We start from the raw sequence: 26775 nt of genomic DNA on the forward strand, positions 1-26775 counted from the left end.
ATAAATTTTTTACAAAGTTCTAATGAATAAATTTTCAATGTTTTACTGAAAATAAATCTGTTGTAATATAAATAATCATCATTTAATCTTACTTGTTGGGAAGTATCTAACTGCCTATCTCTAGACCAGGCCTGGTCGACCCGTGGCCCGTCACGTTAAATTGTGTGGCCTGCTAAGCAATATTATATATCTATTAAAACTTTTGTTTTCCATTATGTGTATACCAAAACAATTAAATAAACTAAAATTTGCATGTGTCATTGTTCTAATGCGCAAGTTCGAGTATGAACTCTTGGTATAACAATAAAATCTTATTCATTTTGTATTTGTTTTACTTTTTTTAAAAGCATGTTTGCCTAAATTGTGGTCCACTGTAATGTTACTTGTGATCAAAGTGGCCCACGAAACAATTTGGGTTGGCCAGGCCTGCTCTAGACAAATGAGTTAGTTTCTAATCATTAACTTATCTAAATGATAACCTAATAATTTGGCACTTTATTTGGTTTAAGTAATAAATTGGGTTTAGAGATGATGTTGATATATTAGTCTTATTTATTTTTAGTTTATATATTGTCTCATCAAATATTTTTCTTGTACAGAGCCATTCAACAACACAGTCAAAGTTTGTTGAAACAACTGGTTTGGACAAACCAGATTTTATAAATTGTCCTAAACAGGATTCTGAAAAACTTGGAACTGATCAAGACAATCAATGGCTTGAATTTCCAACTACTAACTTATATGAATTGGAAACACGTGTATATACTGATCAGTGGTCCATACCTTATAAACGAGAAGAATCCTTGGGAAAGTGCCTTTTTAGTGCAATACATTTGGCTCGAGAAGGTAAAGATTTTTTTAATATATATACATATATATATTAGAGATTAGAAATTTTCAGTGTAGAATAAGACATAGGGTAGATGTACCAGTTTTGGCCAGTGTACCAGTTCTGGCCAGAAAACAAATTTAACTTAAAAATATAATCACCACATATTCAAATCTGTCCAATGAAACAAACTTTTATTGTTAACTGTTCACACAGTTAACAATAAAAGTTTGTTTTATTTGGGATTATATTTTTAAGTTAAAATTTGTTTTCTGACCAAAACTGGTACATCTACCCTATTTAATTTTTAATAATATTTATATATATATTTTAGAAATATGCTGTTGTAATTAAATTAATTAAATGCTTAATTGTAATGTAATAGAATATTAATTGTTCTGGAATGCATTAAAATAGTCTAAAGCATAAAATTTGTTTTTGAAGTAATTTCAATTAAGTTAAGTAGTCATCATTTAGTTATTGGTTACAATGAAAAGAGTGGAATAGTAATAAATTTAAAAAAAAATGGAAATATACATATTAGAGAACAAAAAGCTTAAATACAGATTATGGTGTATAAATTAAAAGTTGTAACTAATTCCTTCCATTAATGAAGTTTATTTCATTTATTGAATCATTGTAGAATCTTGAAAATATTGTTTGTATTCAGACAGTCTTCCTTAATTTCTCATGTGTGCATCTCTAAATGAATTATCCTGCATCATCACTACATCCAATGCGTATATGACTCTCAACTGAAAAAACAAACTTTTTCAAGTCTTCTTTGGTATAATTTTTGTTTTGTCTTGACCATTTTAAGCACTTGTTTTTTGTTTCTTGGTCAGAAAGGAGTTTGTTTTGGCTTTGAAAATAAAAATCTCATGTCATTCAGTCTATTTTTTTACTGTTCTTGTGATAGAACAGTAAAAATAGACTGAATGACATGAGATTGCTTGTTTGTTTGTTTTATTTTTTTTTCCATTCTGCATTTAATTGTTTGGAAGACAATTTTTGATTTTTTAAGCAGTTTTTTTTTTCAATAGATGATCTTGAGCCTTGCCGATTTTTAGGACAATCATTTTTGACATAATTTTTTTTTATGACTCCTGTGTCTTTAAACTTTTTTCAAGTGTAATTTACAGTTCCTAACAATACACATTGCAACTTTTCTTTGGTTTTTTTCTATCTTGTAATAGCTTTATAATTTGTTTTCTCACATCATTAATAAATTCTTTGATTGGAGCCATTGTTTAAGCAGGCAGGTAAAATATCACTGTTTTACTTAGAAAATGATGCAAACACACTTCTTAAAGCTAATCGTTTCTTCCATTTAAATTAGAATGCTCAAATCTATAAATTTAGAACAGTGTTCAAATCAAGTAATTTCAATTTCTTGTATGTTCAAAATTTTTTCCAATACTGCTTTATGTAAAAATTCTTTTGTGAGAAAATGGATTATAATATATAATGCAATTTTAAAATTATCTTTATTAGGTTTATGTGATGCAGATGAAAACTGTAGAAGATTTATTGACCAATGTTTACCTGAAGCATTCAAAAAAGTAAGTTTTTTTAAAATTTTTATGGTAGATTTTTTAAATTTACATTTTAATTGTATTTACCTTATTTAGATTCTGTTATAAGAAATTGAAAACTATAAATAATAGTATTATAATTGTATTACAAATATATTTTATTTCACAGAATAAATTGATTGTTTCTGTCTCTGCAAGTATATAGCAACATTTTATGTAAAATTTTATACAGTAGAAAATTCATTAACTGAGCTTCAATAAAAGAAAGATTTAGCCAACTAGGATTTTGGTATTAAAAAAGCTTGTTAAAAAATACAGAAGATTAAGGAAATATGTGCATATGAATCTTAAATAATTTAGTAATATAAGTTGAGAAAATTTAATTATTATGGGTTAGTTTCACAGAAGGAGAATATAGACTATCATTCTTCAGTTTCAGTTTTGTTTTGAAAGAATGACTGCTAGGATGAGATTGTATTGTATTATTGTAGAAAAAAATATCTGTAATTAAATATGTAGTTGTAATTGGGATTAGACATGGATCATGCAATCCTGGAGAAAAAATGATGATAATTTTTCTGCAGTCATCAAGTTTAAACTGATGATTTGAAAAAAGAACAGATGTACAGTATTTGATTGAAAAAAGATGCTTTCGGAATGATTTTGAAAAGATAGTTTGAATGTAGAATGCAAATAGATTCAATTGTAGACAATTTTATGAGTTTTGTTTGAGGAAAAGGTTTTAGATATAGAATGGAATTTAGAATAATTTTCTGGGGTAGAATAGAACCACAGTGATAGATAGTAGTCTACTGTAGGAGTAAAGACATAGTAGTGAAATCTATCTTGGAACTCCCTTTCACTTAGAAGATTAAAGAGTAGTCTCCTTAATGAACTGAAGTGCTATGTAAATTGTGCAGACATGTATATGTGTACATTGTCTTCAGTGTGTGTTAAGTGTTCAATAAACTTTATTGTGCTTAACTTGTCTCTTTGAAAGAAAAATAGTACATAACTTTACACCATTGCAGTAGTGGAGTGGAAGATCTTGACTGTAGTGGATAAAGGTGTGAATATTAGAAACTTTCTGTTGAATTTATGTTGTCAAATAAATGAAAATATAGTTTTGTAAATGTTTTCAAACCCCTTCTGGGCTCTGTTTCAGGTTCTTAACGGTTTTTTAGATGGAAATTCAATTAACCTGTGAATTCATGTTTTTGATTATCCTGGCATACCTTTTTCACATCTTAATCCAGTTAATGGAATTTCTACTGTATAAGAAGAGATAATGAGGTTACTAGAGATTTACTAGAGGTTATTTATTTAGAAATTTGATGCTTCTGTGACTGGAAATATGTCATAGGAACTTAACTCTTGTTTATATCAATTAGCCTATAATAAAATTGGTATTTTTATATATTGTTTCTTTTAAAGTTGCATTTTCCAAGAACTTATTAACAATGTTAGTGGTGACTTATTATATGTATTTGTTTTTCAAAAGCAAAAATTAAAATTTTTCATATTCTGCCTAGGTTAAATAAAACTATTCTAACTTCTGCATAATAATCATTAGTAATGCTTATTTTTATAATGTTTAATTTTTTTTATTATTTTATAACAGTTAATTTTGATTTTATAAATTATGAATTTTAAATGGCTGATATGTTTTTTGTATTTTAGTTACTCACTTCTGGTGCTGTAAGATCTTGGGGTTTAGAAGTACAAGAAGGTGTATATAATATGCTTCAATTACTTGTAGAATTTATAGCAGTCAGACTGAAGCTTGATCCTATACCTGAAAAATTACTCTCTGTAGTTTTAGCAATGGTAATTAAAATTTAGATTTTGTTGATAATAAACCACATTTACAAAATATCTGTTTAAAATTTTAAAAATTAGAGATACCTTCAGAATATTTGATTCTTCAGTCTCAGCTTGAAACAAATCATATATAATAAAAGTACAGGTATACCTCGCCTTACGTTGGTAATTAGTTTCAGGAGAGGCGACATAAGTCGAATTTACTTGTGTAGTTACGACGTAAGTAGAAACTTCGGTGGAAAATGCCAATAATGAGCATTTAAAGACCACTAAATAAGATGACAACGCAGAAACACAGATGTTTTCATGTTTCGTTCTCTAGGATTTGTGATGATTATATTAACATTTACTGTAAATGTACATATTTTAATATGATTTTATGTGCTTTTAACGCTTTTCTAGTGATATTACGACTTCAATATTTGTGGCGGACGGATGTAAGTCAAAAAAAATGTCTTAAACTTGATTTTTACTTTTCCATATACTTTTTTGACAAACGACGCATAATCTAGAATGACGTAACTCGAGGTATACCTGTAATGGTTACAGAGTTTTCATAATTTTTAAAGTATCTTATTAATTTTTGAAAGTTTCAAGATATTTTTGAAATTATAAGTTTTGATATTTAAAATTATAATTCAATAACTTGATTTCGGATTTATATTGTACAGTTTGTCGTTTGAGCTGAAGATAAGAAATAAAAAATTTTGAATTTAAAATGATTTATAATTTTTGAATTTCACATGATTATGACTAATTTATTTTCTCATTCACATAGAAATATTATATGTGAATGAGATAATCTTAATTTTATAATGATTAACATTTTAAACTTTTTTAAAATCTGTGAATTCTCATACTTGTGTAAAAAGATAAAAATATAATATTTTAATTAACAGCTTTATGGAATAAAATTTTTGAAATAAATTAGTTATTATTCATAAATGAAATGAGAATATTAAAGTAATAATTAACATTACAATTAAAATTATAATTTTTTTTTACTAAGAGATATGGGTTAACATTTAGAATAAACAGTAAATGACATACAGGTTATGAGATTGTTTAATCCAAACAGAATTTGTTTATTAATTAATTACTTATTTGTAAAGTAAATATAATATCTATATTTCAAAGTGACTAAAATTCCCAAATTTAAACCTCATATTTACTGTTACATTACTATTATGTGATTATATTGTTATTACTTTTTATAGATACAACATTTTATTCAGTTTATACAGTATATGTTAAGTAAATTCCATTAGTTCAAACATTTTACAAATTCAAACTTAAATCTAGTAAAAATTATGTAACACTTCCATTTATTGGCAAACTGAATTATAATCACATCAATTTTTTTATTACTTTGGTTGAAAAGAAATACTGTGAGAATGCCACTCATCAAATAAAAGCAAACAAAAATTGATAATTTTTTTGTTGGAAATGGAAATTTTCTTTATTATAAAAAAAATAATTACAGTAGAGCGTCAATAAGTGGAACGTCGGTAAGTGGAATGGCCGGAAAGTGGAACGATTTTCAGTCGGACTGTGTCGTGCTGAATCGAATGTTTTTGATACTAAATTTAATTCTAAAGTATAATTTTCATGTTTTTTATATTCTTTAATATATTTATTTTGTTTGTACAAAATGCAGAAATAATTTTTAACGATACGATAGCCTCGATGATTATTATAAAAATTTTTGTTAGGCTTAAAATCGACGAAAATTCAACACAAAGAGACACGCAATGGAGAAAAATTGAACAGGAAGCGATACGCAACGGAGAAAAATTTGAACATCGGACAGGTTAATGTATTTTTTCGTACAAAGTCGGAAACTGGAACAAATCATTAACTGGAAGGACCCCAGTCCCCAAGTGGTTCCACTTATTGACGCTCTACTGTAATAATAATAATATTATTAATAAATTAATAATATTATTAATTTATTAATAATAATTAATAAAATAATTAAATATTCAATTGAAAGAGTAGAGGCAACAATAGCCTCTGAAAAGAAGGGACCAATGACATAATCTAACATTAAAGTACACCACACATTAACCTTTTGGCGATCATATACCTGTTCAATGCACACATAAGGCCGGGACTCCACTAGCCGTAAAAGGGCCGTAAAACTCCTCACCGTAAAAGCTTTCAATCATGTGACCATGATATTTTACCAACCAACGTAAAAGCGAGTTGAGCAGTGTTCAACTCGCTTTTACGTTGGTTTTACGACCTGCTCAGGCGTAAAATATCATGGTCACGTGATTAAAAGCTTTTACGGTGAGGGGTTTTACCACACATTAACCTTTTGGCGATCATATACCTGTTCAATGCACACATAAGAGTTCTTAGGCACTCAGACACATTATACCTGTTGGCCTTTCTTGATAGATGGAATTTGGCTTCATTGGATAAGCAGATGCATGCCTGGTTCTGATTGTCATTCTTGATTTCCTTCAATATATTCACTACGCATATACTGTATATCAGTGCAGGCAGTCATCTGGTTCATGTGCTTGCAACATCTACAGTTTATTGGCATAAAATTAAAAGATGTTTGCATAACATGTATGCATGATAGTTTTTGGCATTCTTAGCTCACAAGCTGGCATGTCTTGCAAATCAATTTTCTTGAGCTACATCAGTACTTACTCATCAATGTTGCTTGTTTATGGCAACCTCTACCCCTTGAAACCTGCACAACTAAAACTAGTAATAGTTATGTTATGAACATTGCCTGATAATCTTGAAATTTAGCAAGTTTATTTGATACACATAGCAGAAGTTTCATTGCACAGCAATAACAGACTTTGTTTCAATAAATCAGGACTTTTTGTAATGTTGTCATTTTGACATTGACATTTGCCATGTCATCTGTACTATCCTATGCTATGCATAGGCTTTACAAATGAAAACTTGGAAAGTTTCTGCACTCACAGACACCAAGAACACAATTATGCATCACTTAGAATGACAAATATACTGATTTATGTTATTGTAGTAGTAGTTTCTTGTACACACTGTATATTAAGTATATTTTAATTTTTTATAAATTTAATGCTTTATTAAATTGAAAAATTTTTCAGTAATTATTATATTGTTTGAATCATTATTTTATTTAAATTAATTAACGAAGTATCAAACACAAATTCGTGTTAATAACAACCACTTGGCTTTTTTCCACCTTTATTTAGTTGATACGGTACACGTTTCGGGCCTTATGCCCCTCATCAGTCAACAGTTCTTCCCCCAGTATGGCACTTGTACACGGTAAGTTTGGACATTACAAACTCGAGGATAAAAGTTATAAAATTCTTTTACATTTTGTTGTTCTCTTGCACTTCTTAGTTGATGGTTAATACACAGTACATTTTCAAAGGTCGTTCGAGCACTTTTGGCTCATTTAGTTGAGACAGAATCCGAAAATTTTTGAAAATGTACTGTGTATTAACCATCAACTAAGAAGTGCAAGAGAACAACAAAATGTAAAAGAATTTTATAACTTTTATCCTCGAGTTTGTAATGTCCAAACTTACCGTGTACAAGTGCCATACTGGGGGAAGAACTGTTGACTGATGAGGGGCATAAGGCCCGAAACGTGTACCGTATCAACTAAATAAAGGTGGAAAAAAGCCAAGTGGTTGTTATTAACACGAATTTGTGTTTGATACTTCGAAGAATAATACAACACGGTTTCACAAAAATCAACAATTAAATTAATTAGTTAAAATCTGATATTTAAATTATATATACTACATATTATATTTTAAACTCTAGGCATTTGATCCAGATTCAGAATTTCATATAAAAAATAAACATAGAACTAGTACTACTATTCATTGGATGTCTGGATTTAGTCCGAGCCAATCTTTTGCTGTTTCTAAGAATACATTGGTAAGCAAAATATAACGAATTTTTTAATTTTAATTATTTTCTAAATTTATATGTAATATATTGTTGTATATTAAATTATGAAGTATTTAGTATATGGCATTAAATTTTTGTAGCTAAACACAATTTTCATGTATATAGAATTTTGATATTTTAATAATTTTTATTAGATTAAATAAGAAAACAGACTTTAGAATGGAATTTTATAATTTAATAAAATTTAAACAGATTGTTATACAGAAAGTGCATTGATCTGTTATTGGTAGATCTAAAATTCTTATTTAAAATACTATTTGAAAATAAAATCATTATATAACAAAATTCATTTTAATCATGAAAATAATTAATGTAATTACAGTTGTCCCAAAAATAATTATTTATTTATTTTTTGTTTTATTATCGTAGAGAGTTTAATAACATAAAAATAATACAATACAAATTAGCAATACAAAAAGAGAACAATTTCTCTGTTATGGGGGGAATAATACAAGTGGTTCGAAGGATTACAAATTAGCAAATTTAAAGTACAAAGATACAAAGATAAGTCATAAACACTGTAAACAACGATTTTATGATTGCATACATAATGTTTCATCTATAATTACAAAGACAATGAATACAATAACAGTCATTAATTTTGATGTTTCAAATAGTACTTTTTGGAGATTTTAACAAAATAATTGTATATTTTGTAAAGATTCGTTTTACTGAGATTATTTAAATTAAGTTGGAAGTTGAGTAATGAATTATAATTGCATATTTGAGGTATTTTATAATAGTCACGCAAGCTATGAAGTTCTTGACAATTGTGAATTAGATGATTATGAAAATTCTTCAGAATTACATAAAGGGCAATAAGATCTTGCTAAATCAATATAAATATTATTAATAAAAAGAGTATATTTATTTAAATGGAGTTGAATTATTAATCGTTTTACATTTAAACTAACTAGTTGTGACATATAAGGTTATGAAGACGGAATTTGTAATAAATCAATATACCATGGGTGATAAGTACTTTGGTATAGTGAATTTTGATCTTTGTTTATTGCCTGGGAAATTGCGGAGTTTATTAAAAGTGAATATCCAAATTTCCAATCATTAATGTTATCTTTAAATAATGACTCCGATACACCAAAACTATTTAGGATTTGGCTTAATTTGTAATGCCATAGATGCTTAAATTTCTGATTTTTAATATTTTGTTGGTGTAAATATATTATAGTATTATCATTTTTAAATTTGATTCTGTAATAAAATTTTATTAAACGTTTCGGTAAGAACGGGAAGAACCAAATTCGGTTTACTTCATGCCGCAAAGCATATCCTGGAATAGTTCTTTCCAGATGAAATAATCTTCGTAAATAATAGACATGAAGATATTCCAATTTATAAATATAATCTAAACTCCATATTGGACTTGCATAATATATTATGGGTATGATAGTTGTGTGAGATCGAGGGAGGTAGGAGAAAGTCGTATCTCCCCTTTCCAGCAACAGGTCATTGACCTTTCACTTGTCAAGATGGCTAAGTTATGATTTCGGTCCCGAGCGTTGGGACTCTTCTTGTCGGGCGAGTGGATGGGAGGGGAGAAGGGGTCGACGATAAGGCGAAAGCGATATTCGAGTCAAAGAGGACACCATTTAACCATTAAAACAAGATTTATTGGAATTAAACAAAGGACACAATTATAAAAGTTGACTAATTTCCCTAATTCGCGTAGGATTCGAGAGAGAGCTTACAGGTTCGGTTCATACCTCATAATACGTTCCTTATCGAGTTAGCACTTAATATCCAAGAAGTGTATATAGGTATCCGGGAATGGCACACTTTTATAAAGTTACGACTGAGCGCAGTGACGCTGGGACTGTAGGTCCAGAGTGGTGACGACCTGCGATGGCGTTGGTCTGGCAGACTCCCCTGAGGGGGGGGAAAGAAGTGGCTTTTATAGCTTTATGCTGGGAAAATTGGTCACGTGATCGATGGTTGATGGCGATTTGGGTCATAGGTGTTCTCGGGACCAAAAATATATGACAAATTCGGACGTTAACTATAAACTTAAGTTGCAAGATGATCTGTAGACAGCTTAAGAACAATGGATAGTTGACCAGGGATGCATATTTTCTCGGCTAGGAATTTTTTTCTGTCGCTGTTGTTTATATTAGGGGAAAATTATTACAATTTTGACTCTGAAGTTCTCACAGTTGAGTTAAATAGTTTAATATGAATTTTCAAATGAGTAGTTTTCAACTTGGAACATACAAATAGTAGATTATCTATGGCTTGCTTTGCTTTGATTTTTATTTTATTAAAATGTGCTTTAAAGGATAGGTTCCAATCAAATTTGACTCCCAAATAGTCTATTTCATTTACAGTTTGTAAAAGAGTATTTTCATGATATATTTTAGTGTTATTTTCAGATATTTTGCAATTATTACGGAATATTATGACTTTCGTTTTGGTCGAATTTATTGTTAAATATAGTGATTGAAGAAATTTATTAAGTTGATTAATTTTCCTTTGTAATGAAATCTTTGTTGGAGCCAGAAGCACAAGATCATCCGCAAAAAGAATATAATGAAAGATTCTATTTCCTATTTCAATTCCATCAGTTGATTCGGTAAAAAGACGATCAATACCTATGAGATAGAAGTTGAATAAATAAGGAGAGAGAGGATCACCTTGAAGAATTCCACGGGATAAAGTTAAAGTTTGAGAGATATTATTGCCTTGTTTTATCTTGATATTATAGTTTGAGTATAGTTTAAGAATTGCTGAAGTAAATCGGGAACTTGCACCACAGGATTTCAGATTATGCACCAACAGAGGAACGTATATTGAGTCAAATGCTTTTTGTATATCAATGAAGGAAGCATATATTTTCTATGTTTTTTTAATAGATAAAGTTGAACTATCATTAATAAGGTAAAAATTGCAAATTCGGTTCCTTTATTTACAGTAAATGCATATTGAAATTCGGCTTCTAATTCCATAGTTTTAGTCCATAGCTTAAATTTGTTTGCAAGGAGTGAGGTAAAACATTTCCTTATAGTAGATAACAATGCTATCGGTCTGTAATTGCTAGGAGAGGAATGATCGCCCTTTTTATAGATCATCGTAAGAATGGCTGAGATCCAGGAATCGGGATAGGAAGCAGATTTGTACATACTATTAAATAAATTTAATATTTTTAGTCTAGAATTGTGTGATAATATTTTTAGGAAATCAGTTGGAATATTGTCATTTCCTGGAGTTATTTTACTTTTTGTTTTTTTAATGACATTATTCAATTCAGTAATAGTAAAGTCAGAATCTAAAATTTCGTTGTAAACTTCTAAACTTGTATTTAACGATAATTCCATGTGAATTTGTGGAAATCTTTGATAAAACTGCTTCCAGGTATTAAAGTCTATTGTGATAGAACTTCCGATTAACTTAGGCCGAAATCTTCGTATTGTATTCCAAAACAGTTTACCATCTTTATTATTTTTAATTAGGTTTAGTTCAATTTTGCGAAGATAGTTTGATTTTTTAGTTTTAAGTAGATTATTATAGGATCGTTTAGCTTTTTTATAGTTTTCAAAATTTTCATCATTAGGATTTTGCCTAAATTTATTTAATTCCTCTTGTTTTTTCGTTCTCATTCTGTAACAGTCAGAGTCAAACCACATTTCTTTAGCTTTATTTTGAAGGTTACTTTTATTTTTATTAAGGAATATGTAGTCGTTTAAAATTGTCATCATTAGCTTGTATATCTTTATATTATTAGTATCCGTTATTTCCGGGATGGTAAGCATACGATTATCAATCTCAGTTCGATAATTTGACATTTTGTAATTTATTTTTGGGCTATTTATAAATTGATTACTACTCTTCTTTAATGAGGTTAATAAAAATTTTGCTATTGTAGGGAAGTGGTCAGATGTATCAAATGAAGTTATCATGAATTCCGTACAGCGGTCCAGCAATAGATCAGAACATATTGTATAGTCAATAGTGGATTTACCAGTATTGGTTAAGCAGGTATATTCCGCAGGAAAATCTGGTTTAATGCGTCCGTTCAGTATAAATAATTTGTATTCAGTTATTAATTCTATTAGTCTTTTCCCCATATTGTTGGTCTGTTTGTCCTTGGATTTTCGGTAATTATGAATTAAATGATTAGAACCCTTATATTTAGTATCCATCAATTCTCCAATTCTGGAGTTGAAGTCTCCTAGTACAATAATGTAAGGAGTTATATGGTACCATGTATCGATCATTTTGAAAATTTCATTAATTGAAGTTAGATCACCAGGCGGCACATAAGTTAGCATTATTATCAATAAATTATTATTCTTATTTAATACTTTGTTTTTGTTTATTGAAATGAGAAGTAAAATATAATTAATAGATTTTTTAACTTGAATTATTGTACCATAGTCTTTTTCTATCAACATGCAAAGACCTCCTCTTGGGCGACCTGGACCTGCTGATTTACTTGCTAAAGTGGTTACTACCGTAAAATTATTAAAATTAGATATATAGAAGTTGTCAGTTGTAATCCAAGTTTCTGTCATAGCAAAAATGAACGGTTTATATTTAGCCAGCATAAATTTAACAAATGAAGTTTTATGTTTAAGTCCCTGACAATTCCAGTTTATGACAGATATTGGATTGTTATTTTCGAGATTAGAGTGACTTTGCATTTGACTTTGTTTTATAGTGTATCAGCTATTGGATCTTGTTGAGTTAGAAAATGGTAAAAATGAATCTGCATAAACCAGACTTTTTCCATTGATATTGTATGTAATTTTCTCTTTTCCTGTTATTATATATCATTATGTAGTTTGGCCTGTGGATTTAGTTTTCGAATTTCATAAAGCATTGAAAGTAAGTTTTTACATCTGATCCTTGAATTTTTTGTAAGGTCTGGTGATAGTTGGATATCTTCCCAGCCTTCAAGTTGGTTTTGTTGTTTTTTCAAATGTAAGTAAAGAAGACAGAATTTTGAAGTTGATTATTACCAAAGATTATTTTTAAAGTCAATTTAGGTAATTTAGTTAGTTGAACTATCTCTAAAATATCTTCTTGAACCATACTGTGAGTATTTAGTAAAGAGTCAATAAATTTATAAATTTCTTCCTTAGTAATAGCCCTTGAAGTGGGGTAATTGTATAATATGATATTATTACGATTATAATCATTGGTTAGAGTGTCCATTTTAAATTGTGTAAAATCTTTTTCGATCTGCAAGGTGTCAATCTGTTGATATAATTTAGTTATCTGTTCTTCTATCTTAGTTTGTCTTTCTTTGGTTTCACGTAGGTTTTCATGGATTAGATTCAGTTCCTCCTTTATATTAGTAATTTGGTTGGATAGTTTATCACTAGTTGCTTCTATAAGGTTGGAGATTTTGTTCCATAGAACTGTCAAAGAAGTGTCTAACAGATTGTCCGTGTCCTGTACTGAAGTAGATAATAAGAATGGCTCACCTGATTGTTCTTGAATGTGTTGGGGTATTAAATCTTCACTAATACTCTCATATTCCTCGGAAATAGCATTTATATTTTTATCCGTTTGTAAATTATAATCTGTAATTAACTTGGAACTTGTTGCTGTGTAGTCGTTGCGTTTACTCCCACTGGTTTGGTTCTGTTAAGTGGTGGCCTTCCTCGCTTAACTGGAGAACGTTGCATTTTTGTTAATATTAGAAATTTCTTATTAAGGTTAAATATCCAACTGTTAATCTTCTTTAGTAATAAAATCGGCGTGTTAATCAAATTAGTAACTTCAGGCTTATAGTCACAAGTGGAGTGCTTAACAAAAGTCACCAGCAGCAGCGGCAGTCGGGATACGCCCCATAATTATTTATTTATCATTTAATATGTAATTAGTCTATTAAACAATTTAGTCTTGATAAAATATTAATTTAAAATGAGGAGAAAAGATTTTTTTAAGAGCATTGTCATTTATTGAAACTAGTAATGATAAAATTATTTGAAAATGAAACTATTAATTTAATTCTGAATGTATTTTGATTAATAAATGAATCATTGCCTTTTCAATAAATAAATTTTATTTCATATTTTATGTATTCAGATATTCTTTAATTCATTTAAATTTGTTGTTAAGTTATTAATTGTTAAAATAAACTTAAATCTATTTTAGTAGATAAAAGAATTATAGACAATAGAAAAAAGAGGCTTCACTTTTTTATCTTTATTTTCTCTTCTGATTATTTCTTAAAATTAGCTTTGATTTTCATGGTCCCATCATTTTGGATTCTTGGATTTAAGAGATGTAAATCTTTATTTTGATGGATTTCAAAATGTTTATGTGCAGTGTAATGTATGTGTTTTGATGACTAATTTTCTGTCTTACATTTCACAGAAAAATCTTTTGAAGAGTTGTAAGTTAGCTAAGTTTTCAAGAAATTTAAAATTAACATCTAAACACAAAATAATTTATTAAATTGAATACGTTTGTTTTACTTAATAAAGATAGGATATTAAAATGATTAATTCTGAATTCATGCATGAAAAAGTTTTTCTAAAAATTTTTTAAGAGCAAAAACTTAATTTTCTGTGGTTGTTGTGTGGGATCCCCCAATATATCACAGTTGAATTAATAATTCTGTATAATGTCACAATGGCTGACACCAGAATTTTTTCTCTGGGGATTGATAAACTTGAGTTATCTTTGTGGAGGTTTTAATCCTTTTTGCCTGTGCCAATATATGACCATTAGAGGAAGAAGAAGACATGAGATAAGCTTTCCAACTTCTCTTCTGAAACGATACAGTGGAACCTCACTTAACGAGCACCTCTCATAATGAGTAAATTGCATAATGAGCAAAACAAATTGTAAAAAAATGACTCACTTAACAAGCGACGTTTTACATAATGAGAGACAAAGAGAGGGGAAGTCTCAGATTGTGTGCATGCTCCATCAGTCTGTATTTGGCACTCATTCTATTAGCATCTTAGTGTCACTTGTAATCACACATTTTTCCAAACTTATGTTCAGATATATTACATATAAACATCAACAACCATAGCCTGTTATATAATAAACATGCCAAACGATATGCCAAATTCTTTGACTATGTAAAGGCTATAATTAAATATTAGAAATTAAATAATTTGACCAGAGGTAGGCAGTTATGCTGCCATCTTGTATTAAATTTAATGACCAATTCCAAATTAAATTTTAGAAATGTCTAAATTAAAAATTAATTATTTATAATCATTAAATTTAATACGAGATGGAAGCATAATTGTCTATTTCTAGTCAAATTAATTAATTTCTAATATTTAATTATAGCCTTTACATAACCCAAGAATTTGGCACATTGTTTGGCTGTTTATGAGACATATTTTTTCAATTATTTTGTTTCCTGCAAATTGAATTTGCATTCCAGGTTGGTTCATTCCATGCTAGAAGAAAAGATGAAGATGATTCTCGCTCCTTAACAATGTACATTGTATAATTTTCTTTGGATAAACATTATACATAAAATATTTGAGTATTTTTTTCGGCATGGGATACATTATCATATTTTACATTAATTTATATGAATGGGAAAAATTGTTTTGCTTAATGAGTGTTTCACATTACGAGTAAGATTCTGGAACAAATTATGCTCATTAAGCAAGATTCCACTGTATTTTTTTAATTTAACTGTAGAAAGAAATTGCTCCAGGGCTCACACTTATGACTTAGAGAGAGAGAGAGATTGTGAGACAGACAGGTGAATGATAAATGACCATGTTGACATCTTTGTGTGGTCCCAAAGAAAACATTCCAGCTGCAGATTCAGCTGAGTTGGAAGATTGTTTAGATCTTGAAGTAAAAGTAACATTATCCACTTTCCTTTAGTGATTTGAACTATACTTTTTTTCTGTAAATTGGTGGATGATAAGAGGATCTGATATATTCAATGAAGATGAAACTTGTCTTGGTTACTTTGATTTCATTCAATTGGTTTTATCATCTTTAATAGAGTTCAGCTTCTGATAAGTGCATCTTTTGAAAAAATGTTTTAGATAAAAGTTTATTTGTTTTTGATATAGAATCATAATATACAATAAAAATGTGTGATCCCATTTAAGAAAATGAAGTTGGCCTTATTTTTTACTGATTGAAGGTTCACATGTGATGAAACCAATAGCCCATCTTATGGCCCCTTAAAGTCTAAAATTTTTGGTTTAATAAATTTTTCTGTAGGATGCATATTTTTTGAGTTATTCTAGTGGATTGATTAAAATGGACCACTTTGCTTAATTTAGGTAGTTTGAATTATAAAATATATATGTACTAAAATAAAAATTAAATAAAGAAACCCCTTGGATACTAAATATAATCAGGGAAAGAGTAATTATTTATTACAATATAATATTAAATAATGTCAGTTTATATTATTTAAACATAATAAATAGTAAATAAAGATTAATATTAAAATAAGTGATAGTTTTTTTTTGTCACATTAAAACACTTATTAAAATTTTTTTGTTTTAGGATTCTTATGGTTGGTTAATTGATACTATAAACAGAGTAAGTACAATTATTAAAATATTCTTTTGCTAAAATTATATTTTATCAGTATTTTAATTATAAATTTATTTGCTATATTCTATTGAAAGTAAAGCTTTAATTCAAAATTATCAAGTATGTTTAATCTTGGATAAAAATTTATTAGTTTAACAAATAATTAAATCAATCAATTAATCTATCTATCTTTATTATTTGATATAATGGATGCTATACAAAGGGGGGTTAAATAACTTTGTTACTTTGAATTTGATACATGAAAAAAATTTATACAATTCATATGTTAACATGGCAAAGCTGTCACTGAATAGAATTTGATAACAAAAATCAGATGTCAGTATAGCAACTCAGATATCCGAAAGAATATTACAAGAGTCAAGATGGTATTTTCTCACATTCATCACTGTCATTCCACAAAAAGAACACAAAGTGTCACACGAGACATTAATTATTTTACCATTTAAGTTTACTGAAAACCTATTTAATCTAAATTGTGCAGCAAATGACTATTTTTTAACTGAAATAAGACAGTAAATATAGTGCTAGAGTCCAAATTCTATTAAGAAAAGTTTCAGTTCCAACTCCTTTCACTCAAATAACAAACATCTTGTGACCAATATAAGTCTCTTAGTCATTGATCGCAATCCAGGAGGAACGAACTTTCACTTAAAAAATATATATAACTAGAAGACCATCTAATATTATTTAATAGTCCTTTAACTATAACAGGTCTTAGTTTCAAAAAAGAATTATTATTCATCCATGAAAGTCTTGTATGTATCAGTTTTCGAGTGTCCAGTAGATCAATAAGTTTCCTCTAAAACTGAAACAAATTTATTGATAAATTAATAGCAAGGGGAGGTCTTCCCAATTCCATTCTCAGTGCAGGTCCTGAGACAGATCTATTAATATGGAACACCTGCTTAAAGTAGAACAACTGTATTCTCTCAAATCTGTCCACTAACAGACCACTGGAAAAGCATAAAAAAATACTTGGTTCAATCAAGGAGTCAAATAATTATGTAATGAAGATGCTTTAATTTTAATAAATAATTTGATGAGATTAGAGATTTTAGCTTTTGCATCAAGTAAACCTTTATTTAAATGATAAGAAAATGTGCCCTGTGATGAAAAATAAATTCCTAGATATTTAAAATTTGGCACAATTTCCAGTTTACGGTTTTCTAAAGTGAAACTCTGTATTTTTAAGTTTACCACCCCTATGAAAAATCATAAGCTTTGTCTTATCCGAATTAATTGCCAATCGATTATCTACACAATATCTCTAAGTAAGATTGAGTATTTTCTTAAGCACAGACGCTGAATTAGCTGATAGAGGGACATCATCAGCATAAAGAAGACAGTTAATTTCAACATGAGAAGCTAGTGCTATAGAGCTTTGACTGCTCAGAAGGTCAAGGAAGATCATTCAAAAACAAAATAAAAAGGGTAGGACTCAATGGCTCTCTTTGAGGTAACCCTCTATTGGAACAACATAATCAGTACAAAAGGAAAAATCCTCTGTAAGATATTTAGTATTAGAGAAAAGACTCTTAAGTAAATTAATGAAAAAACACAAAAAGACCTATACTCCTAAGCTTATACAATAACAAATCATAATTGACTGTATCAAAAGTTTTCTTGAAGTCAATAAAAGCAGTATATAATTGTGATAGGATGGTTAATTGGAATTGGAAATCGGGAAAAATTGGACATTTTCTGGGAATCAGAATTGAGAAAATCTTGTGACAATTTCTGATTCTTAAAAATGATCTTTCCACATTTTATAAGAAAATTAATTTTTGTTTTGGTCAAAGATAAAAAATTTTTTAAATTATTCAAGTAACGATTAAATATTAGTTTATTGGAAACTTTTACGTTGATAAAGCAGTAGGCTGGAGAATTCACTGAGTTTGGCATTATAAGTGCGTTTTTATCACAAGTACTTTTGATGAATTTATAATTGTTGTTGTCAGGCAACAACAAAATGTTTTGAAAGAACATACAGAATATACTGAGAAGAACAGAACACATATTTTCAAATTAAAATATTTGATAAACCGTTAAGAACAAGTGACTAATTTTCGAACGTGTTTGAAGTCGTGCATGCGATGTGATATGTATGTTGCGAAGCAGTGCTTGCTTGGATGTATGTCCATGTTAGTAATGTGATGGCAGATGAGGATCGTTGTTTAACTGCTTATACAACATGACCCATACATTGGGCAGGTCGAGAGTGGGAGTGTTACATGCATCTGAGGTTGCTGTGAGAAGGGACTCCCATATAAAGACGAGTTTTTGATTTTTGCAGCACTTGAGCATTGTTACTTGGGTCCATAGTGGTTTGTAATCCTGCTTGAGCACCTTTTTTTTGTAAGTTCTATAGTTTGCCTTCCCTTCACTACATCATCTTGGTATTCTGTTAGATGGCTATCAAACATTCTTGTTGTGACCCCAATGTACTGTACTTTGTATTTATTCCTGTTGCGAGATTCTTCAGCAGTACAGCATAGACCCCTGATTTTTCTGAAGTGAAAAAATTATTTTTTGGACATGTTTGAAAATTAGTCACTTGTTCTTAAGGGCTTATCAAATATTTTAATTTGAAAATATGTGTTTTGTTCTTTTTCTCAGTATATTCTGTACATTCTTTCAAAACATTTATTCACCTGACAACAATGATTATAAATTCATCTAAAATACTTGCGATAAAAAAACATTTATAACGCCGAACTCAGTGAATTTTCTGTTCTACTATACAATATTTGGCAAGAGTATTAATCTATAGTATACTAAGGGATGGAAACTGCAAAAAACCTCTTCTATTCTGTGCTGAAGCTAAAGAAACAGTGGCAGAAACTGCTTGCCTAACTGCATTTTCTTTTAATTTGCAGAACACAAATGTAGTACCTAAGCACATCTCACTTAAGTATAAGGCATTTCCACCGTGTCTACGAGGGACACTTCCAAATATGGAAAAATCTCTACTTGCAAAGCTGATTGGGAACAAACGAAACTGCCTTGCAAAAGCCAAACTGGAACTTTATGCAATGCATTTTCAATTTACCAAAGTATGTGACCCATCTATGTTCTATGAGCAATTGGGTAAAATACAGAGTATAGCATCTAGTTGTACGCAAGTACTACAAAAAAAATTGAATAGCAAACTCCAATGGTTAGTACGTCCGTCATATAAACAGAGCAAGATGGTGGTAAACATCCTATATTATAATTATATGGATGAGGATGTACCTGCCACAGTACATAGAATCCTACAAAGGAGACCTAAGTATATCCCCCCTACCATACCAACTTTTCCCAGTTGGTCCCGGCCCTGAAATTGTGCCAGGCAGCCGCCACATATCTGCAAATGGAGTTATCAATAATCATGAAGCTTACAGTAGCAAAACGAACATCTGATGAATCTAAACGTCACATGGACTACCAAGCAGTAATGCTTGGTAGTCCATGTCTCAAGTCTCAAGCCTGCCCTGGTAAGGGCGGGCTTGAGACTTTTATTCTCCAACAAGGACAAGAAGTTTCTACTGTGCAAAGAAGATGACTTTCTCCTAGGAACCAATGAGTTTCTCTTGCAACCACATTCCTCAGTGATGAGCGAAGGCCCTACATCTTATGGAAGGCAAGGAAAATCATAGCCCTACTAGGTGTAACTTTGACCTTAACTGGATGCCTTGACTCCCCACCAATGTTGCATGTCCTATGTTGTTCTTTGAACCAAAAACGCATAAGGCAAGCTGGCTGTTATGTCCGCTTGTACCCCACTTTTTTTTTTTTAGAGAAAGTGCTTGCCAAGTTCCTATGCGCACTAATTCCAGATTTACCCTATGTTATGTCCTTGTTTGTAGTTGCTAAATCCACCATCACTTCAGACATTGGTTTGATACAAGCAAGCACCTACATCTTCTGCAAACTAGATGTTGTATCCTTGTACCTTTTGGTACCCACGTTTGAAGCCATAATGCTCGCCAACTCTCTGCTTCTCAAAAAAGGCTTTAATATCTAGCAGGTACTTGATATATGTGGTGCGCTGACCTTTATCACCGAGCATAATTATTTCCATTTCAATTGGAAAATTTATGTACAGAAGCAGGGAGTTTCCGTGGGTTCCCCTTTATCTGCTATTTTAGCAGAGCCCATTATGAGAGAAATTGAGCACAGAGTATTCAATTCCCCACTTGCCATCCACTACCTGCTGCTGTACTGCGTTATGTTGACGACATCCTCATAGTGTGGGAAGGTGTAAAGGTCGCTTTTAGCGTCCTAAGTCAAAAAGCCACACGACAGAGATAATTGGACCCACCTGGCGTTGGGGCCATAAACGGTTGGAAAGATCAAAGGAGTAGCGGTTTTGTTTAGGGGTCAATGTGTGTGCTACGTGCCGGCCGGCTTGGGGAAAAAATGTAAACGAGGGACGGACGCAAATGTGAGCTACGTCGGCGGGAAATAGGGCGGACGTCTTTGGAAGCTCTCAAAAAAAAAGGGAAGGAACTGATTGTTCGCGGGTGGTCGCAGCAGGATCCCTTAAATTGGAAGGGTGGCGAAAAAACGAGGAGAATGGCAAGAGACTGATAATACGGGGGTCTCAGGCACTTGGACAGCCCGCTGAGCATAGAGAGAGTGTTCTCCTCTGACAACGATCTCAGGGACGGGTAAGTGCGGAGATTCGACAGGCCGTATAGTTGAGCCAACTCCGGAAAGGCGACCTGAATTCCCCGAAGTTTAACAGTCCCCAATAGACAAGCCGACGTGAGATACTACATCTTTGTAGCATAGCGTATGTATTGGTGTCGAACATTGTACATCTTGTAAATATTTGTTGTGTAAATAAACTGTATATATTTACTTGTTGAGTGTGGAGGTGTAGCTTTCCTCGAACCATCTTACAGACATTCTCGAGTCACGAAACCTAACTTGAGACGATTCATCGTAAAGATCGTGACGGATTAATAAGGATCTTCACTGAAGGTACAGACAAGATGTTTTTTTACCTTCATGTAGCAACTCTCAAGCATATATCCTTTCATTAACTTCACTTGGGAGAAAGAGAATGATGCAGCAATAATGTTCTTAGATTTGTGCTTAAGTAGATCACCTGATGGCTACAGTTTTTAAATTTTATCAGCTTGAGTATAGAACTCAAACAATACAAGCCAAGTTCCTGATATTCGACAACTGTTAAAAAAAGGAATGGATTCCCTGTTCTGTCTTAAACAACTCAATATAGCTGTTAGCATTATTAACTAATTCTTAGTTGTTACCACTCAAACCAGAAACAATAATGCTATTTTTCTTCGAATCTTTGTATACAGAGTCTATATAATAATTCTGAAGAGAAAAATTATCCATACATACAGTCAAAAAGTCAAAAGTTTAGTAATGTTTCCTTCCAGGCAGGTTAGTCATTCTTCACACTCCTTATGTAAATTAGACAATCAGTCAAACTTTGATGACAATTCTTCCAGTTTGAATAGAATAGTATCTAAATGTTCCTCAAGAAAACAGAGAATCTTCTGAGATATTTGAGAAGAAATATCCTGTGATGCAAAATAATTGTCTAGTTGAGGTAATTTCAATGTTATTTCATTTGGTGATCGATGACATTTATCAGCAGAAGTTGAAGCTTTACCATGGGGGGAAGAAGGTGGTGTATGAGACATTGGACCTGCATTAGGTTCAACTCTTCCAATAATAAGTAAAAAGGATAAAATTAAAAAAGAAAGTATTACCGTAGAAAAAGACATCCTCAATAAGGTCAGTTAATGGCAAACAGTTATAGGTCATAACAGTAAGTTGCAAAAAATACGCCAACAGCCAGCACTGTCAAAAGTGCCCCTGAATAATTAAATTGGAGTATATAAATTATTATTTTCCAAGCAACTTTTAATTCTAACAAAAATGTGTTTGAAATAAACCAAATCCACAGCTATGCTATATTTAGAATTTTTGATTTAAAAAACTTGATGATTACATAGTAACTAAAAACTCTAATCTTATTTAATAAGCATATTTTTTGAAATTAAAAGATACTTTTAAAGACCCAGAACACACCACAAAAAACCTAAAATCTGTGCCATAACAAGAAATTAAGTGAACTACGAATAATTCTCTTAATTTCTGATGTATCTTAGATTTTTTGTAATTTTTTCTTGTTATAGAACAGTCCAGTTTGTGGAAGATATAATTCTTTGATTTTTAAAGATAATTTTTCAGTTTTCAAGACCATTTAAAAAGAATTTGTTTAAAATAAAAATATTTTAATATAAAAAAATTATTTTTTTATTAAACAAACAACATCAAATCTCACACAAGGAGTCTAAAACTCCTTGAATTTTTATACTCCTTGCATAAAGTTTGGTGTTCTGTGTTTAATTTAATAATGGACATATAGTCATCATTTACTCTAGTTATCATGATTATTTCTTTAGTTTTTTCATATATTTCAAATTTTTATAAAATATATTTAATAAAATTGTACTTTATTTCAGTGAATGAATAAATGAATGTCTTATTTTCATGAAAAGAAATTGTTACTAATAGTGCATTTACATATGAGACTATTTGATGTTGATGTGAATATTTTAATTTTTTGTTCTGCATTTCAGTTTTGTAGTTGCTAGTTTTATATTTTACACATTATATAGACTAAGTTTATCCAATTTTCCACATAATTTAAATATCTAAGCAAACATAATTTAGACTATTACTAGATATCAATTTCAATATTGAGGATAAGAAGAAAACTATCATCCATAATTTAAATGTGATGTTAATAGAATCAGTGTCATCATTACGATCAATTTTAAGGTATTTTATCAATATCATTTAATAAAATATCTTAAAATTTTATTTTTTAAATTTATAGGCAAATTAATATATATGAATATAAACACCATATATAATGTAGGTACATACATATACAAAAAGAAGATTAATTGTATCGATTATTATTTAATTAAAATATATTGCATATGTATTAAGTAAGAAATGTATTTTATTCAATAATAATTGTTATATTTGTTTAAATAGTTTGCTCAAGAAGGAGGATTTACTCAAATTAGTAAAAAATTTCATAATGATAATTTATCATCATCAGTAAGTATGAAATAAAATTTTTATCGATAACTTAAGTTTAAAAGTACATGTAATAATACAACAATTCACATATCGTATTTACTTGCATATAAGATGAGGTTTTATTCATTTTTCACTGCTTCATAAACCTAGGTCATCCTATATGTGCGAGCAAAAGATTTTTTGCATTTTTTCAATAATTTTTGTCAATTGTGTATTCACATTATTTACTCAATGCTCACCCTCTGATGTTTAAAAAGAAAAGTATTTTATCTGGGTCCTTTTGTATTGTCAGGAGTAAAGATGAATAGCAATAGGAAAAGCAAAGCTTTTGAATTGAATTCCAAATTGAAATTTCAAAATCACACGGTAGCCCAATATAAGTTTTAATCCATTCCCTTGTGAAAAGGATGATTCTTCAAAAGCAGAATTAAGAGAAACTTGTAAGTGTAATTGATGGACAGTGGATTCAACTGTTAAGAATTGGCAAAAAGGTTCCTGATTGTCCAGCTTTACATTAACAAATTATGCTGTCAATTTTACAAGATTTCTTCTTAAAGGGTAAAAATTAATTTAAATATATTTAAAATTACAATTGGAAATGTGTGCATCTACATGCAATTGATATTTTATTTGTGATTGAACAAAATAAAATAAGAATTGTATTAATAAATCCAATTTTCTTTATTTTTATCACACCTCTTCCTATATATCTCTTATATGTGAGATCATCTTATATCGTAGGCACAAAAAACCTTTCACACACTGTTTCTAGCAAACAAATTAATCTTATATGTGAGTAAATATGGTAACACATAATTTCTAATGAAACTGTGATAATGAACGAATTTGGTAGAGGAGAAATTGGCTTATCAGTTGTTAAGGATATATTAAATTTTATTTCATATTTTTATGAATGTGTAAAAGTATGCAAAAGTGAGTAATAGATTCATTTCTGGACTTTTAATTGCTGCATTTTTCATGTTGAGAACAAATCACTTGAAGTTTTTATTTGGAACTAAGGATGAGGGAAAAACTATTTTACTAAATCAGAAGTGTTTTTAGCATTTTACTGTTAGAACAGGAGTCACCAAGGTGGTCAATATTGACCCCCAGGGGTCGATATAACATTATTGGGGAAACGATGAAAAGACTAAAATTTACAAATTTTGAACCGAATATAGCTAATCTTGCCAAGGATCATCAAGCTTATCCATCTCATTGATTGTCAGTTACAAGAATTATTATTAACATATATACAATAAATGTAAAAAATGTAAAATTAAAAGAAATGTATTAAAATAGTAAGAGCTTTTTTTTATTTGTAACACAAACTTTTTGGTGGAGGTTGATGTGAGGTTTTGAAAAGTTGTAGGGGTCAACAATAAAAATGTTTGGCGACCTGTGTTAGAAGATGCTATTTTCCCACTCTTTTTTGTAAAAGGAGGTACAGGAGAGAACATTAAATATATTTTAATTTTGCTTATTATACAAAAATATAATTTCATTTTTTTAAATATAATGTTTAATGTGTAAATTATTTTGTGATCATGTGTAATTATAATGTAACATATTTACATATAGAAATTTGCTATTATAGGTGCATTCCTATATTGCCTATGCATAAAAACATTTCTGACTATAATAGAACATGAACTTTAGTTAAATTGGCTATTTTAATTTTATAAGGTTCCAAATTGTATAACAGTGCCTTTAATTAAGATTATATCATAAAAGATTTTAAAAAAAAGAAAACAAAAACTTATTACATGCACTGTGTAAGTATTTGTAATAATTTTTGATTGCATTTAAAATATTTTAATAATATTTCAAAAAGTATTGAAATATTTCATTTCAGTACATGTAATTCAAAAGTTTTATAATAATAAACTTTTATTTTTTTTTAATCCAGCAAATGGCTGCCCTTTTAATGCCCTTAGCTAAGTGTGCTGAATTTCTAAATGGCTCAATTATTTGTCCATTATTATCTCCATGCATGGATAAAGCAGTAGACTTAATAAAAAACCTTACTGATGAAGATTTTAAAAACAAGGTCTGTAAATTATGAAAAAACCTATCTTACTGCTATGAAGTTGAATTTTAAAATATATTATTACTAATATTTTTTTTTATTTTTTTTATTTTAGACCATTTGCTCAGTCTCTGAATTGCTATATGCAATGAAGCTCCTATGTTTACAGCTGTGGCAAAATCAAGTTTCTTTCATGAATGTTCTTCGTTTAGATGTTATCCTTAGAATGTTAAAATGTCCCCATTTTAATGCAAGAATGAATGGATTAAAAGAAGTAATTTAAATAATTAAAATTTTATTAGAGTTTAATTTATTTCATAAAATGAGTTTATAAATTTATACTTAATATTTTAATTATATACTAAGCATGGTCAAATTTTTAGCTTAAGAGATATATTGATATGTTAACTGATTGTTAATACAATATTTAATTGCATATTTAATACAATACAGTACTGTGGGAACCCAGTCTGTTTTGTCATTTGTTAGAAACCTAACAGTATTATAGGATTATTATTATAATTCTTTTAATATAATAGAAAATAAAGTTTCTCATAATTAAAAATATAAATCCAAAATCCTTCATTAATTAAAACAGTAATTGGAATAAAGAACATATGTATAAGAACGTTTTATTTTTAGATCAAAAACAATAATCAAAGTGTTTCTTATTGAATTGAAAATTTATTTGCTACACATTAATTGTTTTTACCTAGAAGAAGTAATTTATTATTCTTAACTGAATTAATAAAGATTACTAAAAGTAAAAAAATTATAATGAATTATGATTATTTTAGGAAAAAAGTGGGAATGTGTTAAATAAGATGTTTCTTGTTGGCCAGATGACTAATCTGGGAGACCTGGGATTGAATCTGAATAGTTTAAAAACCTCAGGAATTATTTGAGGATGATCTGTACCAAATAATACACCTCTAACTTTTTAAACTAATTTTATTTAAAATATACACATTTTATGAAATATTTTTATTTTGATTTGGACCATTTTCTGGTTTCTAAAGTCATCCTTG

The 26775-nt window shown here is 29.5% G+C and overlaps 1 protein-coding gene across 1 annotated transcript in view; it reads left to right on the plus strand.

The window, feature by feature from the left end:
* The window catches only part of LOC136969250 (ubiquitin carboxyl-terminal hydrolase 24-like), a 135477-nt gene that overhangs the window by 17151 nt on the left and 91551 nt on the right, over positions 1-26775 (plus strand). The window contains exons 2-9 of the mRNA XM_067263338.1: positions 600-846; positions 2324-2391; positions 4045-4191; positions 7975-8091; positions 16591-16626; positions 23671-23736; positions 25628-25768; positions 25863-26021. Coding sequence (XP_067119439.1) covers positions 600-846; positions 2324-2391; positions 4045-4191; positions 7975-8091; positions 16591-16626; positions 23671-23736; positions 25628-25768; positions 25863-26021 — 981 coding nt within the window. The remainder of the gene's footprint in view (positions 1-599; positions 847-2323; positions 2392-4044; positions 4192-7974; positions 8092-16590; positions 16627-23670; positions 23737-25627; positions 25769-25862; positions 26022-26775) is intronic.

Source organism: Centruroides vittatus, unplaced genomic scaffold (assembly GCF_030686945.1).
Source record: "Centruroides vittatus isolate TY-2023 unplaced genomic scaffold, ASM3068694v2 contig_1773, whole genome shotgun sequence".
Taxonomy (NCBI): Eukaryota; Metazoa; Arthropoda; class Arachnida; order Scorpiones; family Buthidae; genus Centruroides; species Centruroides vittatus.